Below are 16,780 nucleotides of genomic sequence, written 5' to 3'. Positions count from 1 at the left end.
AAAATTAAACATATAAAAAAATCATTAACTTACGGGCCCGAACGGGTTAGCTCAAAACCGAGTGGGTTAGGGTCGAAAAATTTTAGCCCGAAAAATAAAAAAAATCGACTAGCCCGAACCGAAAATAACCAGTATCCGAATGGGCTGACCCGAAACCGAGTGGGCTAGCCCGATTGACATCCATATTTGTTAATATAATGTATGTTTATTATATCAACTTTGATTTTGTCATGTCATTTTTTATTTGGGTGAAATTAAAATTCATGGCAAATTCCGAAATTGATTAAAGTTTATCTATTAGCATTAGAACTTTATAGAATTAGAAAAATACCAAAATTCAATAATAGTTTGTGGTTTACAGCCAATTAACGTCTCAAAAAATATGTTGTGAAATACTAATCTATAAAAAATAACTAAAAGTTCCAAAAACTCTTTTTACACTAATAGAAATTTTGAAAGAAAAATATTTAGGTATTTTGGTGAAAACTTTAAAGAGATAATAGTGTTCATTAGATAAAAAAAGTTTTGTCAAAATCTTGATCATTCATTTGATGAGGCTTCCACTATAAAATAATTTCATTTTTATTTTAATGCTACTATTTTTGTTAGAGCTATTTTATATAATATAAAAAACTTATAAAATTTTATTTTTTAAATATAATATTATAAAAAAGTATAGATTATAATAGAATTTGGCTTGGGGAACCCTCATACAAGTTTAGCCCCTTGTAATGTAAATTTCTTGCTCCGCCACTGGAGGTTACCGAAGATGGAGCGATGCGCGGAACTTTGGGAATCGTCTGCAGTTCATCAGAGCAGAGCTTGGCGCACGCCAGACAGAATTAACGAGACTGCAACAGCCTCAACTGGCGGAACATGCAGCAGTACACATTCTATAATTGCAGGATGAAATAGCATGACTGATGATTCAAGTTAACAATGCAAGCCAAGAGCTCAGAGATGTGCTTCAAAATTTAAAGCCATATATTGTCGTGACTCTGAAAGACAATGGCGTCGCCATTGAAGAACTCAGGCAGCTTGGTAACAGGGGAATTAACTTCAGGTTATGATCCTCTGCTGGTCTCTTTGCTGGTCTTACAATAGGCACAATGGTGGTCGAGAAAATGGACATCCTAACTCAGGGAGCAATTCCCAGAATGAGGCCAGAGCAGACTTTTAGAAAATTTTATTTTTTAAATATAATATTATAAAAAAGTATAGATTGTAATATAATTTGGCTCGGGAAACCCTCATACAAGTTTAGCCCCTGTAATGTAAATTTCTGGCTCCATCACTGCCTAACGTAACATATTTCTCTTAATACAAAACCTAGATAAATATAAGTGCTAATATATCAAAGTACCCACTTTCTTATAACAAAAATAAATTTTACCCACTCAAATTAAAACTTAAAATTTTACCCAATTTTTTGTTGAATGGACTAAATTACCCTTCTATATAAATGGGCAAACCCTAATTTTCTTTCATTCTCTCATTTCTCTTTCTCTACCCACACGCCCTCTCTCTTCTTTCTCTTTCACTCGATCATTCCCTTCACCACGCCGCCGCCGCATGCTCCCACGGCCACCACCGCCAACTCAGTCCTTCACCACGCCGCCGCCTCAGCACGGCCACCGCCAACTCACCAAACCCGATTTCGACAGGCTCATCGGAAAATCCTCTCTCTTCTCCACCTCCAAGAGGCCGCAGCTCAAAATTTCGGTCTACTCCGGCCGCCGCGGCGCTACCTGTGGAGTCAGCTCCGGCCGATTGCTGGGGAAAATCGCCGTGCCGCTGGATGTGGTGGCGGCGGCGGAAGTGACCACCACAGGCTTCGAGAAAACCAAAGTTGTGGCGGCGGTGGGGTTCGAGAAGACGAAGGTGGCGGCAAAGAAAGTGAAGAAGGGGGCCACCGTCGGCGTCAATTGGGTGAAACTCAAGTACAACAAAAGCAAGCTGTTCCAGAAGAAATAGGGGGAGAATTTTTCCCTAATTTTGCAAGATGGTTGTTTCTGATTAAATCGATTTGTTTGCAGTTTCCTTGTTCGTGATTTGTGGGGATTTTGCTGTGATTTCGTTTGAGATTTGTTTCATTTATCGAAAATTCTTGGGAAGTTTTAGTTCAGATTTAATCATGTGTTAGAATTTAATTCAAATTTGTTGTTGCGAAATGCAATTTTCCTCTTGTTTTTATTTTTTATTAATTTTCCTCAAGTTTATGAATTCACAACTGAAATATCGGTGTTGGTTGTGAAATCACAATTGAAATAGTGTTAATTGTGAATTCAAGTTTTATTGGTTGTGACTTGTGAATTCAAAACATGAAAAAATGTTGGTTGTGAATTCAAGTTTTATCGGTTGTGAATTCACAACTTGAAAAAGTGTGGGTTGTGAATTCACGCGAATTCACAACTAACACTATTTCAAGTTGTGAATTCAAACTTTAAAACTTGAATTCACAACCAATACTTGTTATTTAGTTGTGAATTCGAGTTTTAAAGCTTGAATTCACAACCAAAATTTATTTTGATTGTGAATTCACCGGTTGTGAATTCGTGGGTATTTGTAAAAATTGTATATGTAAGGGTAAAATGGTAAATGTGGGTATTTTTTTTAAGTTTTTATATTAGTGGGTAAAATTTATTTTTACTATATAAAAGTGGCTATTTTCAAAATCCACTCTAAATATAAATTCGAATTTCTCCCCTTCATTTACGATTCAATATAAATTTATAAATAATTAGTAAGATACCATCTAATAATGCCAATTGTGCCCCACTAATCACATCTCCAACGTCTAAAAGTTTCTTTGAAAAGGTATAAATCCATTCAACATAATTTGCTAGGAGATTATGATATGGCCCCCAAAAAGACAAACAAATATGCTTTCACGTAATGCTGTTGTTCACGCTAGAACAATATTGTTAAATCATTAGACTTATCAACTCGTTAGTATAAGATTAATAAGATAATAATGAATCTTATCTTTTCGGTGCAATCATGGAAAATTAATTGTTAAATTAATAGAAAATGAGATTTGTCCCGGTTTTCATGGATACCAGCTCATAAAGATTGTTGAATTCAAAAATTAAATACATGCTCCCTCTAATCCCTGAAAATTATAGTCTTATTACTATATATATGGAGACGTTTTTGAGAATTGTGGTGTTTCTTTATTTAAAAATAATCCTACAAACTTCCCCTATCACTATTTACAAGAAAATGTGAGATTCAATCTCTACTCGGACACAACTGTCATATTTTTTTTTCTAAAACTCTTGTCATCTCAATTTGAAAATTTATTAAAATACGTATATTGAGTAATTTAATTGAAAATTTATCTACTTAGAATCTATTTTGTCCTCATTTTTTTATCAGATAATAGGGGATGATGGAGTTTGTGGGAACCTTAATTTGAGGAAGTTTGTTGGAGGTTGTTGAAAAAATAATTTTATGTTGATATATGCTAGTTATTCTTATAAATTTTTGAAGAAGTTTGTGGAAGTCTAGAAAAATGAGCATTGGAGAATTATTTACTAGAATGGACTTTGTTATTTGGAAAGAAAGTGAAAGCGTAAGAGGGTATCTAACTTTGTGGTATTTTGATGATGAATCATTTGTTTTGAATTGTTTGTGATAATATAATTGGAAAGAAGATGAAATTTACTGTGTACTTGTTTTGTGAAAAAATAAGGTATCTTGATATATGATTGAGTTATTTAGCCTAAATTTCTCTACATTAATCATTATCTCTATATTATAGCACAAAGAAAAGACATTTTTAATCTTAGCTAGTCATAGACTCATAGCACATTATTAAGATGGAGATTGTAGACGATTGACAAACTTATGGCAAGTGATCTATATTGTTTTGAGTTTTTGATGAGTGTATACACGTCATATTCCATCAATTGAGAGTTGAGTGATACTTGTGAGATTCAGTTGTTTGGAATGCCAATGTTTGATTTTATTAGTGATTATGCTTATTGATGATTTTTGTGTTTGATAGTCGATGATTTTGGGAATTCTTGTATTCTATATTTTTAGGCATAGATGATCTAGAAATCTCTCCATTCATGTTTATTGATTGTGTTCTTCTCATTATTCAAGGACAAACAATGTCTTAGATAACACTCACTTTTCTATAGTTTTTAATATTCGTATGATGTCAATTTTGTAGGAAATTGAGTGTTTGATAATTATTTTGTGTTTAAATTGCTTTCTCTTGTAAAATGTGATACTTGCTAACACTTTGATAAAATTTATAGAAATATTGAAACTGAATTAGGAAGAATGGTCTGGATGAAAGTTGTAAATCATCTCGATACAAGTACGTCGGCGCAAACGAATCACAAATCAAAATTTAGAGGATGGAGATATCACTGAAACAAGAAAGTCACACGCAATAGTAAATAGTAATCGATGAGAAGGAGTTTACACATGAGCTCAATGGACATCTCGGCAACCATATCCACATGTCGCTGATTCGTATTTTTATTGTTAATATATTAGTGATCACTTGCATAAAATTTTGACATTTTTTAACTGATTCACATTTTTATTTTAAAAGTTATTTTTAGCCTAATCCTCTGTGTGTGTGTGTATATATATATATATATATGTATATATATATAGGGAGAGGTTCAAGAAAGAATCACTAAATAAAAGAATAATAGAGAACCATTTTCAGCCATTCGATTATGAAGATCTACGGTGGATGCATCATCTTGTTGGATGAATGCAAATCCTGGGTTCGAATCCTGAAGGGAGCAATTTTTATTTATTTTTTTTAGTGCATTAATTTTAACAGCAAATGCATTAATTTTTACAGTGGATGCATTGGATTTGATGGTTCTCACGTTCTCACAAATAATGTAGTTCTCTCTAGAACCACACCCTATATATATATTGAATATTGTCTTAATGCACCTGAAAGGAGAAAAATATTGTCCAACACATATTGCATGTGCACTTAGAATTATGTAATTTTAAGATGATAATACGCAACATTAAGTCCATTAGGAAATCACCCAAAGTGTGTGAGGTTAAAGTCCTTATATTCCCCAACTTCAAGAGAAAAAGAAAAGACCTATATTCTTTCCATCCAGTGATATGTATAGTTTGTTCTAAAATAATTTAGATACAACAATAGAAGCTACCCGTTATATGCATTTTAGGGTGCGTTTACTTTAATGAAAAATGAGAAAAAATATATATTTTCACTATTTTCAAATATTTACTATGATAAAAAAAAATTCTACAGGCATGATGAAATATTTTCTTGAGCAGCTCCTCTTTCACTTATTTTATCTTCAATGTTGAATAATATTATCTTTGGGTAGTGGTGTGAAAATATTTTTCAATATATTTTATTTTATTTTTTATTTCTAATAAATATAATGATAAAAGAAAGAAAAATATAATTACTTTTCAATAAAAACTTTACAATTAAAATAAACCCACCCTTAAAATAAAAATTATCTCGCAATGAAACACCTCAAGTTAGCCCATATGAAATAATGGAAGCCCCTTTGTTAACTTCTTGTTATAAGTCTACCTTATATGAGGCGTAAAATAATTCGATAGCAAGTGGAGTTGATTAATTTGAAGGAATTATTGGTCAGAAATTTTTGATGAAGTGTGAACCAGTAAAGCAAGATATGTACGCAATTCGCACACAATACTTTTGATCCACTATATATAAATAAATATACCTATATTTGGAATAAGAATTTGAATCGGCACACAACCAATAATTCCATTAATTGAACCTAAGAGATAAGGAAATTATTAAACGTATACTTGGGTTCAATGATTCTTGGGGTCAAAGTTATTATACAATAATGTCAGCACAATCTTGACAATACTCAACGTGTTAAATAATAGAGATTATATCAAATATCATATATATATACAAAATTAGCGTCAGTCTGTTCATATTTAGTGGTTCATACCTATATGCATTTTCCGTTTTATATTTATAATTTTTTGATGTTGGATCGTAGTCCCTCCGTCCCGATCAAAATGGTGCACTTATTTTGGGCACGAGATTTAAGGAGAATAAGATTACAGTGTAAAGGTGTGTAAATGTGTGTGAGACCACATTGTTTATAGTGTAAAATTATTACTAGAAAAAGAAATGTACCACTTTCAATGGGACAGTCGAAAAAAAAATACGCATCACTTTCGGTGGGAATAATAAATAATACATCATCAGATTTAGTACAATTATTGGATATACAATATCTCGTAGGATTGGATAGTAATGGGTGGCCCCAAATTGATACGCTATTTGGTGAAGAAATACAAAAATATCCGATGCATGTGAATTGTGATAGCCGCGTACGAAACTTTAGTGGCTTGTGGCTTGCAGAAGAGGTGGTTCCCTGTGCACTCGAGTGTATTGTACATTTGAGTTGTACTCGATTTAGATTCTGACCAAGTTAAATTATTTTGATTTTTTTTTTTGAAATGACACTAACACTAACTCGATCTTGATGACACTAACACTATTTTGTTTTACAAATAACATTATTTCGAAAACAACACTAACACTATTTTGTTTTACAAATGACACTATTTTCTAAAATGACACTAACACGATCTTGGAATGACACTAACATTATTTTGTTTTACAAATGACATTATTTCGAAAACAACACTAACACTATTTTGTTTTACAAATGACATTATTTCGAAAACAATACTAACACTATTTTGTTTTACAAATGACACTAACACTATATCGAAATAAAACTAACACTTGATATCCGGATAGGATAATCCAGTTGGGTTGGATTCGGGTTAGGATCTGGATCCAATACGACTCGGGTGTACATGAGATTTTGTGCTTATACAATATAAAATGTTGGGCTCTCTAGTAATTGAGAATTGAGACGATCTTGGGTATAATCGAGTGTATCATACAATTAAATTGCATTTGTACTTGATTCGCATTCTAACTCGAATTTGTATACTGACTCGAACCGTATAAATATCATTATTTTAAATACGGATCAACCTAATTGTAAGGTATTGCGTTTGTGTTGAGAAGTAATTAGAGTCACGTCACAACAATTGACTCAATATCGACAATGTAACAAACAAATCATATCCAATTTTATTTGGGAAAAGTGACTATGATTTCTATGGACATAACTTTGTTCATGCATGGCCATTTTGAAAGGACAAGTTGGAGTCACAATCCATGAAAGGGAAGAATGGGGAAGCTGAGTGTATGCAAAGTGAGTGCGAGAAAGTTGTGGAAAAGTCTAAAAGAGAAAATCAAAATCCAGCTATATTGTGTTTTACTTACTTTTGTAATGGCGAGTAAAAGCTGTGTGGTCCATGTGGACTTGAATCAGCCTCAACCACCCACCCTACCACACATATATTTTCCACGGTTATCATCTAACCCACGTGTCAATTATTCCTTTTGTGTGGATCATATTCTGTCAGATGAATAGTAGGACTTGGAGTATAATTTTAATGTTTTATTCTTAAATGATAATCTCAACTTCAACTCATACTTATTCATCCGTCGTCGGACGGCAATGTCAGATGATCTAGTTACCCACCGATCATATCTACTAATGACTGATAGCTATCAAATCGTTGACTGATAGCTGTCAAATTTATCAAATGTAAAATCTATCAACATCAAGAGTATTTAAAGAATATGACATAGAAAGTTTATGTTTATAAATGAGGGCATTTTTCATATATAACTTAGGGAATATGGCCATTTAAATTTTCACTCAAAATGTATTATGAATGGGATGGATCCCACTTTATAAAAAATAGAGATAAAAAGTAAAGAGATTGTGATGAGATAGTGTATAAAAAAAATGTGCATATTTTTATAAAACGAATGAAGAAAATATTTATTAAAATACGTGTTTAGTAAATTATGCATATTTTTTCGAAACGGAGACAATGCAGGAACAAATCACGTTTGTCATCAACGTAAACAACTAATATATTAATGCATATTGCATAAAAGGATTGAAGATCAAAGTTAAAATGGAACTGATGTACTTAAATATTTTTGTTGCCCATATATCTTCACTAAAATTATACGTTGAATTTATTTATATTTATATAATATAGTATAATAATTATTACAAAATGTTGGAAATAGTGAGTTCAATTCTTTTATTTCTTTTCATATTTTTATATGTGAAAAATCATCTTCATTAAATAAAAGATAAATTAAGTTGTCATAATTTTATTACATGTGAATGTCCAATATTAATATCGTGGAAATTGCCATATATTCATGAGGCATAAAATAACATTTAAATTAATTTGAAACACAAAAATGTAGTGGAGTACATTAGTACTCATGGTAAATGCTCACGAATAATGTATAGCATATTATTTCTATATTTTCATATAAATTAATAAAATTTTATGACAGCAGAACCAACACATTTATGACTTTTTCTTGATGACGTTGTCGGTAACCTCCGTCCACAACGTGCAATCGAGTTCAGGTTTCATCGGAATGTAGCTGGTGCGTGACCTCATCGTTTCGTTTTAGAGAGTGACAAAATCTCTGTAACATCATCGTCTTGAACGAAACAAATTTCGTTTAAATTGATAGCTTCAAAACTAGTGGCGAAGACATTCGAGCTTGAGAGCAGAACCCCATGAGGAAGAAGTGGGAACTCCCAAAAACTGATTTTGATTTTTCAAACTTCTATTGAATTTGCGGTCCATTTTTTAAGGAAGAAATTGAGAAGAAGCATGCGTAGAAGGAAGATGAGAGAATGAAGTAAGAGTTGAGTCTCTTTGTTGTAAAATTAGTTGAGCGAATGTAGAACTCATTTCGTCTTATTAAATGTGATCACTTATTTTTGGACACGATAATTAAGAATAAATATAATTAAAGAATTAAAATGATAGAGAGCGTAAGATAACAATTTTTTGTGAGATAATTTTTTTTTCTTTTTTTTTGAAAGTGACATAGAAAAATGACCTTAACATGGGTTGGAGTGAGTATTTATTTAGATCAAGAATAACACAATGCGAAGCGAATCAGATCCCAACAATTTTCGATGCGCAAATACACACGCAGCCTCCAGGGGTAAAATCGTCCTCACAAATATTAGCGGCAGAAGTAAGCGGAGGGTATAAAAGTAATTTAAGGAAAACACGCGTCGCACGTACATTCTACTCCCTCCCACCGTTGCGCCTATTTAACGAGCTCCCCCACCTATTCCTACTTCCATAAATTCCGCTCCTCCACACACCCTAATTCACAAAAACTCTTATATTTTTCTTCTCTCATATTGCAATTCAGTCGGTCGAGAACTCTCATTCTAGGGTTTGTTTTCGATCTTCTCATAGAAGTTATTTGTTTCAATACGTGAGTTTCTGGTAATTGATCAATTTTGTTCGTCGTTTAGATTTTGGTGTTTTCGTTTCCTATTTGCATGAAACTGTTTATTTATGAGATTGCGTTTGTTTTTTTTGAAATTTCAGTTTTGGTTGCCGAAGCTTTGGGGATAAAGAGCCTCCTGGATCGGCTGTTTAAATTACAACAATCAACTTTTTGTAAGCTTTCGATCTCCATTGTTCTGGTCGTTGACGTTGTTTCTTTTTGTATATTTATTATTGTTGTCATACACGAAATTGATAATGTATTTTGGTTTTTGGATATATTTTAATCGAATTTTATGTTGAATTCGTATGATAATTCACGAAGCTTGTCGATTGCATACCCTGTGATGATTTTGATCCGTTTTATTTTCCGTTGATATATTTTATTTTATTTTGCTTTTGAGCTTTTGCTTTTTTTGCTCCTGTTTTCAATTATTTGAGGATGAAACCTGATTTTCTTGTACCCTATATAATCTCAATACAGTTTCTGGATTAGACAAATATCAATTGGTTTTATAATTTCTCAAAAAAAATTAATTAGCCATTCATTGATAATTCGTCTTCAGTTTTCGTAATCGACAATGGCATGTATAATTTTTTGTATTATGGCATATGCTAAATTTTTAATTCACGGTAACTTTTGGGGTATACAATTTATTCGTTGAAACCCGGAACTATGAGTCAGTCATATACAAGTTATCGTTTTGGTTTTTCTATTGGTATCTTTTTCGATATTTTGTTATGATTTGAACGCCTTTAATTATAACGAGCCTTTTCAAAACAATGTCTATGTTATGATTGTTTTTTCCAGTTCTCTTGCTGTTTCGTGTGTTACTTTAGTGTTGGTTCTGAATTTCGTTTGCTTCATTATCCAGGAATATCTGAATGATCTGATGGAGACAAAGGGTGGGAAGAAGAAGTCTAGTAGTAGTAAATCCCAATTCTACGAAGCTCCCCTCGGTTACAGCATTGAAGACGTTCGACCACACGGAGGAATCAAGAAATTCAGATCTGCTGCATACTCAAACGTGAGTTTCGTTTGCTCTCCTGTTATGTTCCAACACTTTATGATGTTAACTTGGCTTATTAGTGTTTATGGGATTTTAATTTTAAACCTTTTCTTCTCTGCAGTGCGCTCGCAAGCCATCCTGAGATTCGCTAATCTTTACAATAACCAACCCTGCGTTGCTCGCAGGATTGTAGCTTAGATTTTGCTTTTCCAATTCATTTTTTCTTTCCTCATCCTTGTTATTCTCTCTGCGAAGTACCCTGCCAGCCGATTAAGCCAAAATGGCCATGCCAGTCTCTGCAATTGGGTTTGAGGGTTATGAGAAGAGGCTCGAGATTTCTTTCGTTGAGCCTGGAGTATTTGCTGATCCCGGAGGCTATGGCCTCCGCTCTCTCACCAAAGCACAGTTGGATGAAATCTTAGATCCAGCTCAATGCACCATTGTTGCATCTCTGAAGAACGATGATGTCGACTCCTATGTCCTGTCAGAGTCGAGCCTGTTTGTCTACTCGTACAAGATCATTCTGAAAACTTGTGGGACTACAAAACTACTGCTATCCATCCCACCGATCTTGAAGCTGGCTGATGGACTTGGACTGACTGTGAGCTCTGTTCGATACTCCCGTGGAAGCTTCATATTTCCCGGTGCTCAGCCATTTCCTCACCGGAGCTTCACCGAGGAAGTTGCTGTTCTTGACAGCCATTTCTCCGAACTTGGACTGATGAGCGAAGCTTATGTGATGGGAGATGCTGACGAGCAAGAAAAGTGGCATGTCTACTCGGCCTACTCGAAGCCGTTGAGCGATGTGGATCCCGTTTATACTCTCGAGATGTGCATGACCAATCTGGACCAGAAGAAGGCATCTGTCTTCTTCAAGAACCAATCCAGCTCTGCTGCTGTCATGACTGATGCGTCTGGCATCAGGAACATCCTCCCTGAATCAGAGATATGCGACTTCGATTTTGAGCCGTGTGGCTACTCCATGAACTCGATTGAAGGGGGTGCGGTGTCCACCATTCATGTGACGCCGGAAGATGGCTTCAGCTATGCAAGTTTCGAAACCGTCGGCTATGATTTCGAAAAAGTGGATTTGACTCCCCTTGTGGAGAGGGTGTTGGCCTGTTTCAACCCGGCCAAGTTTTCTGTGGCTGTGCGCGCTTCTGTTGCTGGGAAGGAGCTTGATGCTGCGTTTAAACTCGACATTGATAAGTATGGATGTGCAGAGAGGAGATGCGAGGTGCTCGGTGATGGCGGATCCATCATCTACTGCAACTTCACGAGCGCCGCTGGCTGTGGATCTCCCAAGTCCATTCTACACTGCTGCTGGAGTGAAAGCGAGGATGAGGAAAACGATAAGAAATAATAATATTTCTCTTTTGCTTTTCAGTCTCCGTTTCTATCACATTCTACTAGTTACCTACTATTGTGTTTTTGTTTGATACCCGATATACTATGTGGTATCTGTGTTTTTTTCAACCATTACATTTAGTCGTTTGTGTTTTGGTATTTGATATTTTTATATTGAAATAAAGGGTATATTAGTGTACTCCCTCTTTCATGTATGGACCTTTTGATATTTTTGTCTTTTTTGAGAGTAACTTTTGATATTGTGTGTTCATGTAAGATGCATAATGTATGGCATTTTCAATATCAAGTCAAGCAATAGTTTACGTTTTGTTCCACACATGTCTAGATTCATTTTGTTCAAATAAAATATTACTCCATGTTTCATCGGAATATATATATATATATATATATATATATATATATATATATATATATATATTTCATCTAAAAATAAAATAAAATTATAAGAGGTATTTACTATGTAATCAACGTTATTAGAACATGTAAATGTTGATACAACGCTATTACATTAATCTCGAAGGTAGTTACAACGTTTAAAGAAGAGGAGGGCGTGGGAATATGATTATGTTTTCTTTATGCATGTGAGGAAGTATTGGGCATTTATAGATGCATGAATTGTCTTTTAGGAGCAATACTCCTTCATTGTGCGGTCCATATTGAAAATTATTGTTGATAAAATAGTAGAATAACAATGTGATCCCATATTCGTCTAAAAAAAAGTGTGATCCCATAACAACTTTGTGTAAAATTATGGCACTTATTCTGATTTTGGTTGCAAGGCTAGTGGCAAATTTGGGCACGTCAAGCTGAGTGCCACGACAAATGCATTCCTTGCCACATGGTGGTTTAACGCTTGAGTAGACAATTTTATGACTACAAGGGTATGAAGTTTTGATAGCATTACGATCCACATGAATAGCTATTGCAATAAATTTCCAAGAAAAAAAATTGATACGTGTTGAAAATTATCCTTTAGATTACACATCACCTCTTAGTAAGCATGGGTGCTTATTTTATACTCCATCATCTATCCCCACGAAGTTGAGTCGTATTCATTATCATGTCCTCTCATTTAAGTTGAGTCGTTTCGCTTCAGAAATAAAATTACAGACCTTCAATAATGCTACTCTTTCTTTCATTTTACTTTTACATTCTCTTTTCCAAACTCATTACTCTCTCTCGCTCTCTCTGGTGGAAAGCAATGTCGATGATGGCGGCGATTTCGTGACGAAGGCGGGAGGGTGGTAGCACTGAAGGAGGTGAGAGATTGGCGGCGAATTTTGGGGATCTAGGACTGAGAGAGGCGACAATAGTGGTCTCATCCCTATCCCTCTGATTTGGGGACGAAATTGGACGAATCCGGCGCCACGAGAAGCAATTTTGAAGGGGAATGAGGCTATTTGGGGGATTAGAAGTTAGTCGGATCAGGTGTTGCTATGTGTTTTGAAGGAGTCGAAATAGAATGAATCCTTGGAACGAGTGGGAGCCGCTGCAGTAGCAGTGGATGAGAAATGGTTTGGGATCGGCGCTGGGAATTTTCGGGGGTAGGGAGCGGCAACGAAGACGTAGTATGCCAAGGGAAGTAACGTTGCGGCAATTGTCCGGGGGGTGAGAGGTGCTGGGGCAATTTTCTTTTTGGGCGTCTCAAATTTCTTTTTGAACGTCTCATTCATAATATCCCAACCCAAAAAAGAAAATAATTTATGAGTAAAATTTTGAAGTAGCCAAAATGAAGCATAAAACACAATTTATGGCCACACACTGAAAAAACACAAATTTTGACAATTTTTATTGATTTGGACGTTTTTACCCTTAATGAGGCGGACCGGGTAGGATCAGGCACGCGGGTCGCGTGCCGGGTCGGGTTAGGCACTTATGGCACTATTAGTGCCATAAGTGCCAACGGAAATCCAAAATAAAACCAAGTAAAATAATCATTTTGGGCACTTATGGCACTAATAGTGCCATAAGTGTCATACGTGCAACACAAATACAAAAACAACAACATCATTTAAAACCCTAAATGGAACATCTAAACCCTAAATGGATAATCTAAACCCTAAATGGAACATCTAAACCTCAAATGGATAATCTAAACCCTAAATGGCCGGAATATCTAAACCCTAGGGGGAAGTGTGCACTTATGGCACTAATAGTGCCATAAATGCCATACGTGCAGCACACAGATCAGATCAGATCTGCCATGGCTGAAATCGAAGGAGGCGGAGATTAGATCTGCCGATGGACGAGGCAGCGCAACGATCAGATCAGATCCACCGCCGCCGCCTCATTAGACCAGATCTGCCACCGCCGCGCGCTGGAGAGAGAGAGGGAGATGAGAAAGAGAGAGGAGAGAGCGACATCTGCTGGAGAGAGAGAGAGGGAGGATCTCCTCCACCACCGCCGCGAGAGCTCCGACGAATTCTCCAAGCTCGGCGCCGCTGCCGCGCAGCCGCTGGAGAGAGAGAGAGAGGGGGGGAGATGAGAAAGAGAGAAGAGCCGCTGGAGAGAGAGAGGGGGAGATGAGAAAGAGAGAGGAGAGAGAGAGAAGAGTAGAATAGTCATGACATACAAAAAATGGCCAAAATTTATGTTTTTTCAAATGGTGGACAAAATTTGATGCTGTATGTTGAATAGGGCCATTCGGCCCTATTGTTTCATAATTTATTTTATCTACTTTCTATCTCTTTTCTCATTTACCTTATTTTTTTTTTACTTTTTCACTACTCTTTCTATATTTCTCTCTTTTTATTTTATCTATATTTTCTTAATTTTCGTGTCCCACTTTTTCGGGATATTATTATTTGAACGGAGATAGTACTTTTAATTTTGGAGGCTATAGGGGTAAAATAGTACCGCCATTAATATATATATATATATATATATATATATATATATATATATATATATATAAAAGAGGCATTTAAATTAGAAGCTATAATGAATAAAATACGGGTTATGTATAAAATCACCCTAACTAAAATTAAATTAATAAACCAAAATGTAAAGGGCCACATTATCACTTTAAACCCCAAACTATTTTCGCACTATCAATTATATCCTGAACTATTAAAAATAATTTTTTAAACCTTGAACTATCAATTTTGTATCAATTATACCCTTTATCCATTTTTCATCCTTTGAATTTTTAATGAGTAATGCATATAATCACGTCGTTTTATATAATATACGTCAAAAAGAGAATGATTCTAAATACATTATGGTATTCAGTGAGCCACGTCAAATTTTTGAAGCTAAAAAAATGAACGAATGGTACAATTGATACAAAACTAATAGTTCAAAGTTTAAAAAATTATTTTCGATAGTTCAGGATAGGGTAATTGTTGTCTAAATACACCAACTTTCCTTCTATTTTGAAATTAAACATGAACTTTCAATTTTTCATCAAAATACACCAACTTTCAAGGTTTGTCTAAATTTGACACCATCCAAAATTTGATATTTACAGACTTGCCCTATAATTTGTTTAACTGCACATAGACCCAAAATTTTCATGACTTGGACAAAAAACCCCAAATTTAGGCTTATGATCACAATTGTATTTCCTTCTAAAATTATAAATCAAAATTTCATGATTTTCACGCTCTCGCCTAAAATGGTATCAGAGCGGATTTTTATAGATGAATTATATTATATTTAATTTATTTTATGATTTATCTATGGATTAACCTATGTGGGAGGAGACTCCATAAGAATTGGAATGGATTCGGACGAATGTCCGAGATGTCTTGTATACAGGATATCTTTCTAAATCTTGGAAAGAGAGGCTAGTCACCTAATGGGTGAATTACGATGGTATTGGCGAGCACTTATGCTCAACATTACCGAGGACGAAGAGACTGTTCGTGAGATCATTACGAACATCCAGGAGCATCATGATGCCCTACTGGAGAATGCCGAGGCCAAATCGGTAAACAGACGAGCCAGAGCCAACCTCCATCAGTATCACATTTGATGGAACAGAAGGACAAAGCAGGGGTAGCTTATCCTAGCTACAAAAAAGATCGAGCCAAATTCTTCCGACAACGTCAACTTGCGGGAGATCCAAAGAACGGTGGAATATTATGGCGTCAAGCTGTATGAACTACCGATGGAAATGAGCAAAATATCACTCAAGCAAGAGGAAATTCTAAACCTCTTGTGTGATATCAAGAAGAAGGTGGAGGACATCGAACGGCGAAAACCATGTTCCGAAAGAATTCGGAATAAATGGTCCAAAGACCCGACATATCCACTACCACTCAATGCAGCACCCAAGGAGTTGCAGCCGGAGGATATAATCCGACTCGTGAAAGGAAAACAACATGAATAACCTTGATCGAATCGGATTAGAAGATCTACAAGAGTTAGCAGAATCTTTTGCTAACCTCAATATGGTTGATCTAAAGATGAACCAAGGAGGAGAGGTGCCCAAAGCTGAGCATCAACAAGCAGAATCGTCTAAACGAGATGGGGCTCAAGAAGATTTGAGCCAATATCAACGAACTAGACGAAGACGGCCTCAAATGCGGGATACTCCCGTAGGAAAGGCTACACTTGAACCAATCCATCCATACGGATTGATTCTCAACCTCGATGAAGCCAGTTTCAAAGATTGGGAAGGACTCATTGACGAATGGGCTTCAACAATGAAGATTATGATTGCCACGATAGAATATGATAAAGAAGAATTTATCAAAATCTTCGAGGCAAGTTTTGCCGGCATGGCAAAACAATTCTGGGATAAAGCGGCAACCAAGGAGAAGAATGAGTTGTTTACCAAAACATCAGTTTCTGAAATCCTTGAGGAGGCCACCCATCAGATTAAAATCCATTTTCTCGGAATGAGTTTTTTCGAAGGATCACCAGAGGAGAAGCGCAAAAAATATCGACAAGCACTTTACAATCTACGATTGGTAGTGCTAGAGCCAAAAGCTCTTGATGAATTTCTGCGCCTGTACACCCTATATGTCCATAATGATTAAACCGCCAAGGACCTCTTTTTTACAAAGTTTTCG

General features: G+C 35.3%; 1 protein-coding gene across 3 annotated transcripts; it reads left to right on the top strand.

The window, feature by feature from the left end:
- The first annotated feature begins 9,213 nt into the window (after nucleotides 1-9,213).
- LOC130989800 (S-adenosylmethionine decarboxylase proenzyme-like) lies at nucleotides 9,214-11,940 on the top strand. 3 transcript variants are annotated; one of them, XM_057913898.1, is made up of 3 exons: nucleotides 9,214-9,370; nucleotides 9,487-9,558; nucleotides 10,260-11,940. In XM_057913898.1, exon 3 carries the CDS (start codon nucleotides 10,675-10,677, stop codon nucleotides 11,755-11,757), a length of 1,083 nt encoding a protein of 360 aa, XP_057769881.1. In that variant the 5' UTR covers nucleotides 9,214-9,370; nucleotides 9,487-9,558; nucleotides 10,260-10,674; the 3' UTR covers nucleotides 11,758-11,940. The 3 variants fall into 3 exon arrangements, with proteins under 3 accessions (XP_057769881.1, XP_057769879.1, XP_057769882.1); XM_057913896.1 differs by having other exon boundaries at nucleotides 9,223-9,381; XM_057913899.1 differs by having other exon boundaries at nucleotides 9,230-9,328.
- The last annotated feature ends 4,840 nt before the right edge of the window (nucleotides 11,941-16,780 follow it).

The sequence above is a fragment of the Salvia miltiorrhiza genome, chromosome 6 (genome assembly GCF_028751815.1).
Source record: "Salvia miltiorrhiza cultivar Shanhuang (shh) chromosome 6, IMPLAD_Smil_shh, whole genome shotgun sequence".
In the NCBI taxonomy this organism is placed as follows: domain Eukaryota; kingdom Viridiplantae; phylum Streptophyta; class Magnoliopsida; order Lamiales; family Lamiaceae; genus Salvia; species Salvia miltiorrhiza.
This window is presented reverse-complemented; position numbering and strand designations above follow the sequence as displayed.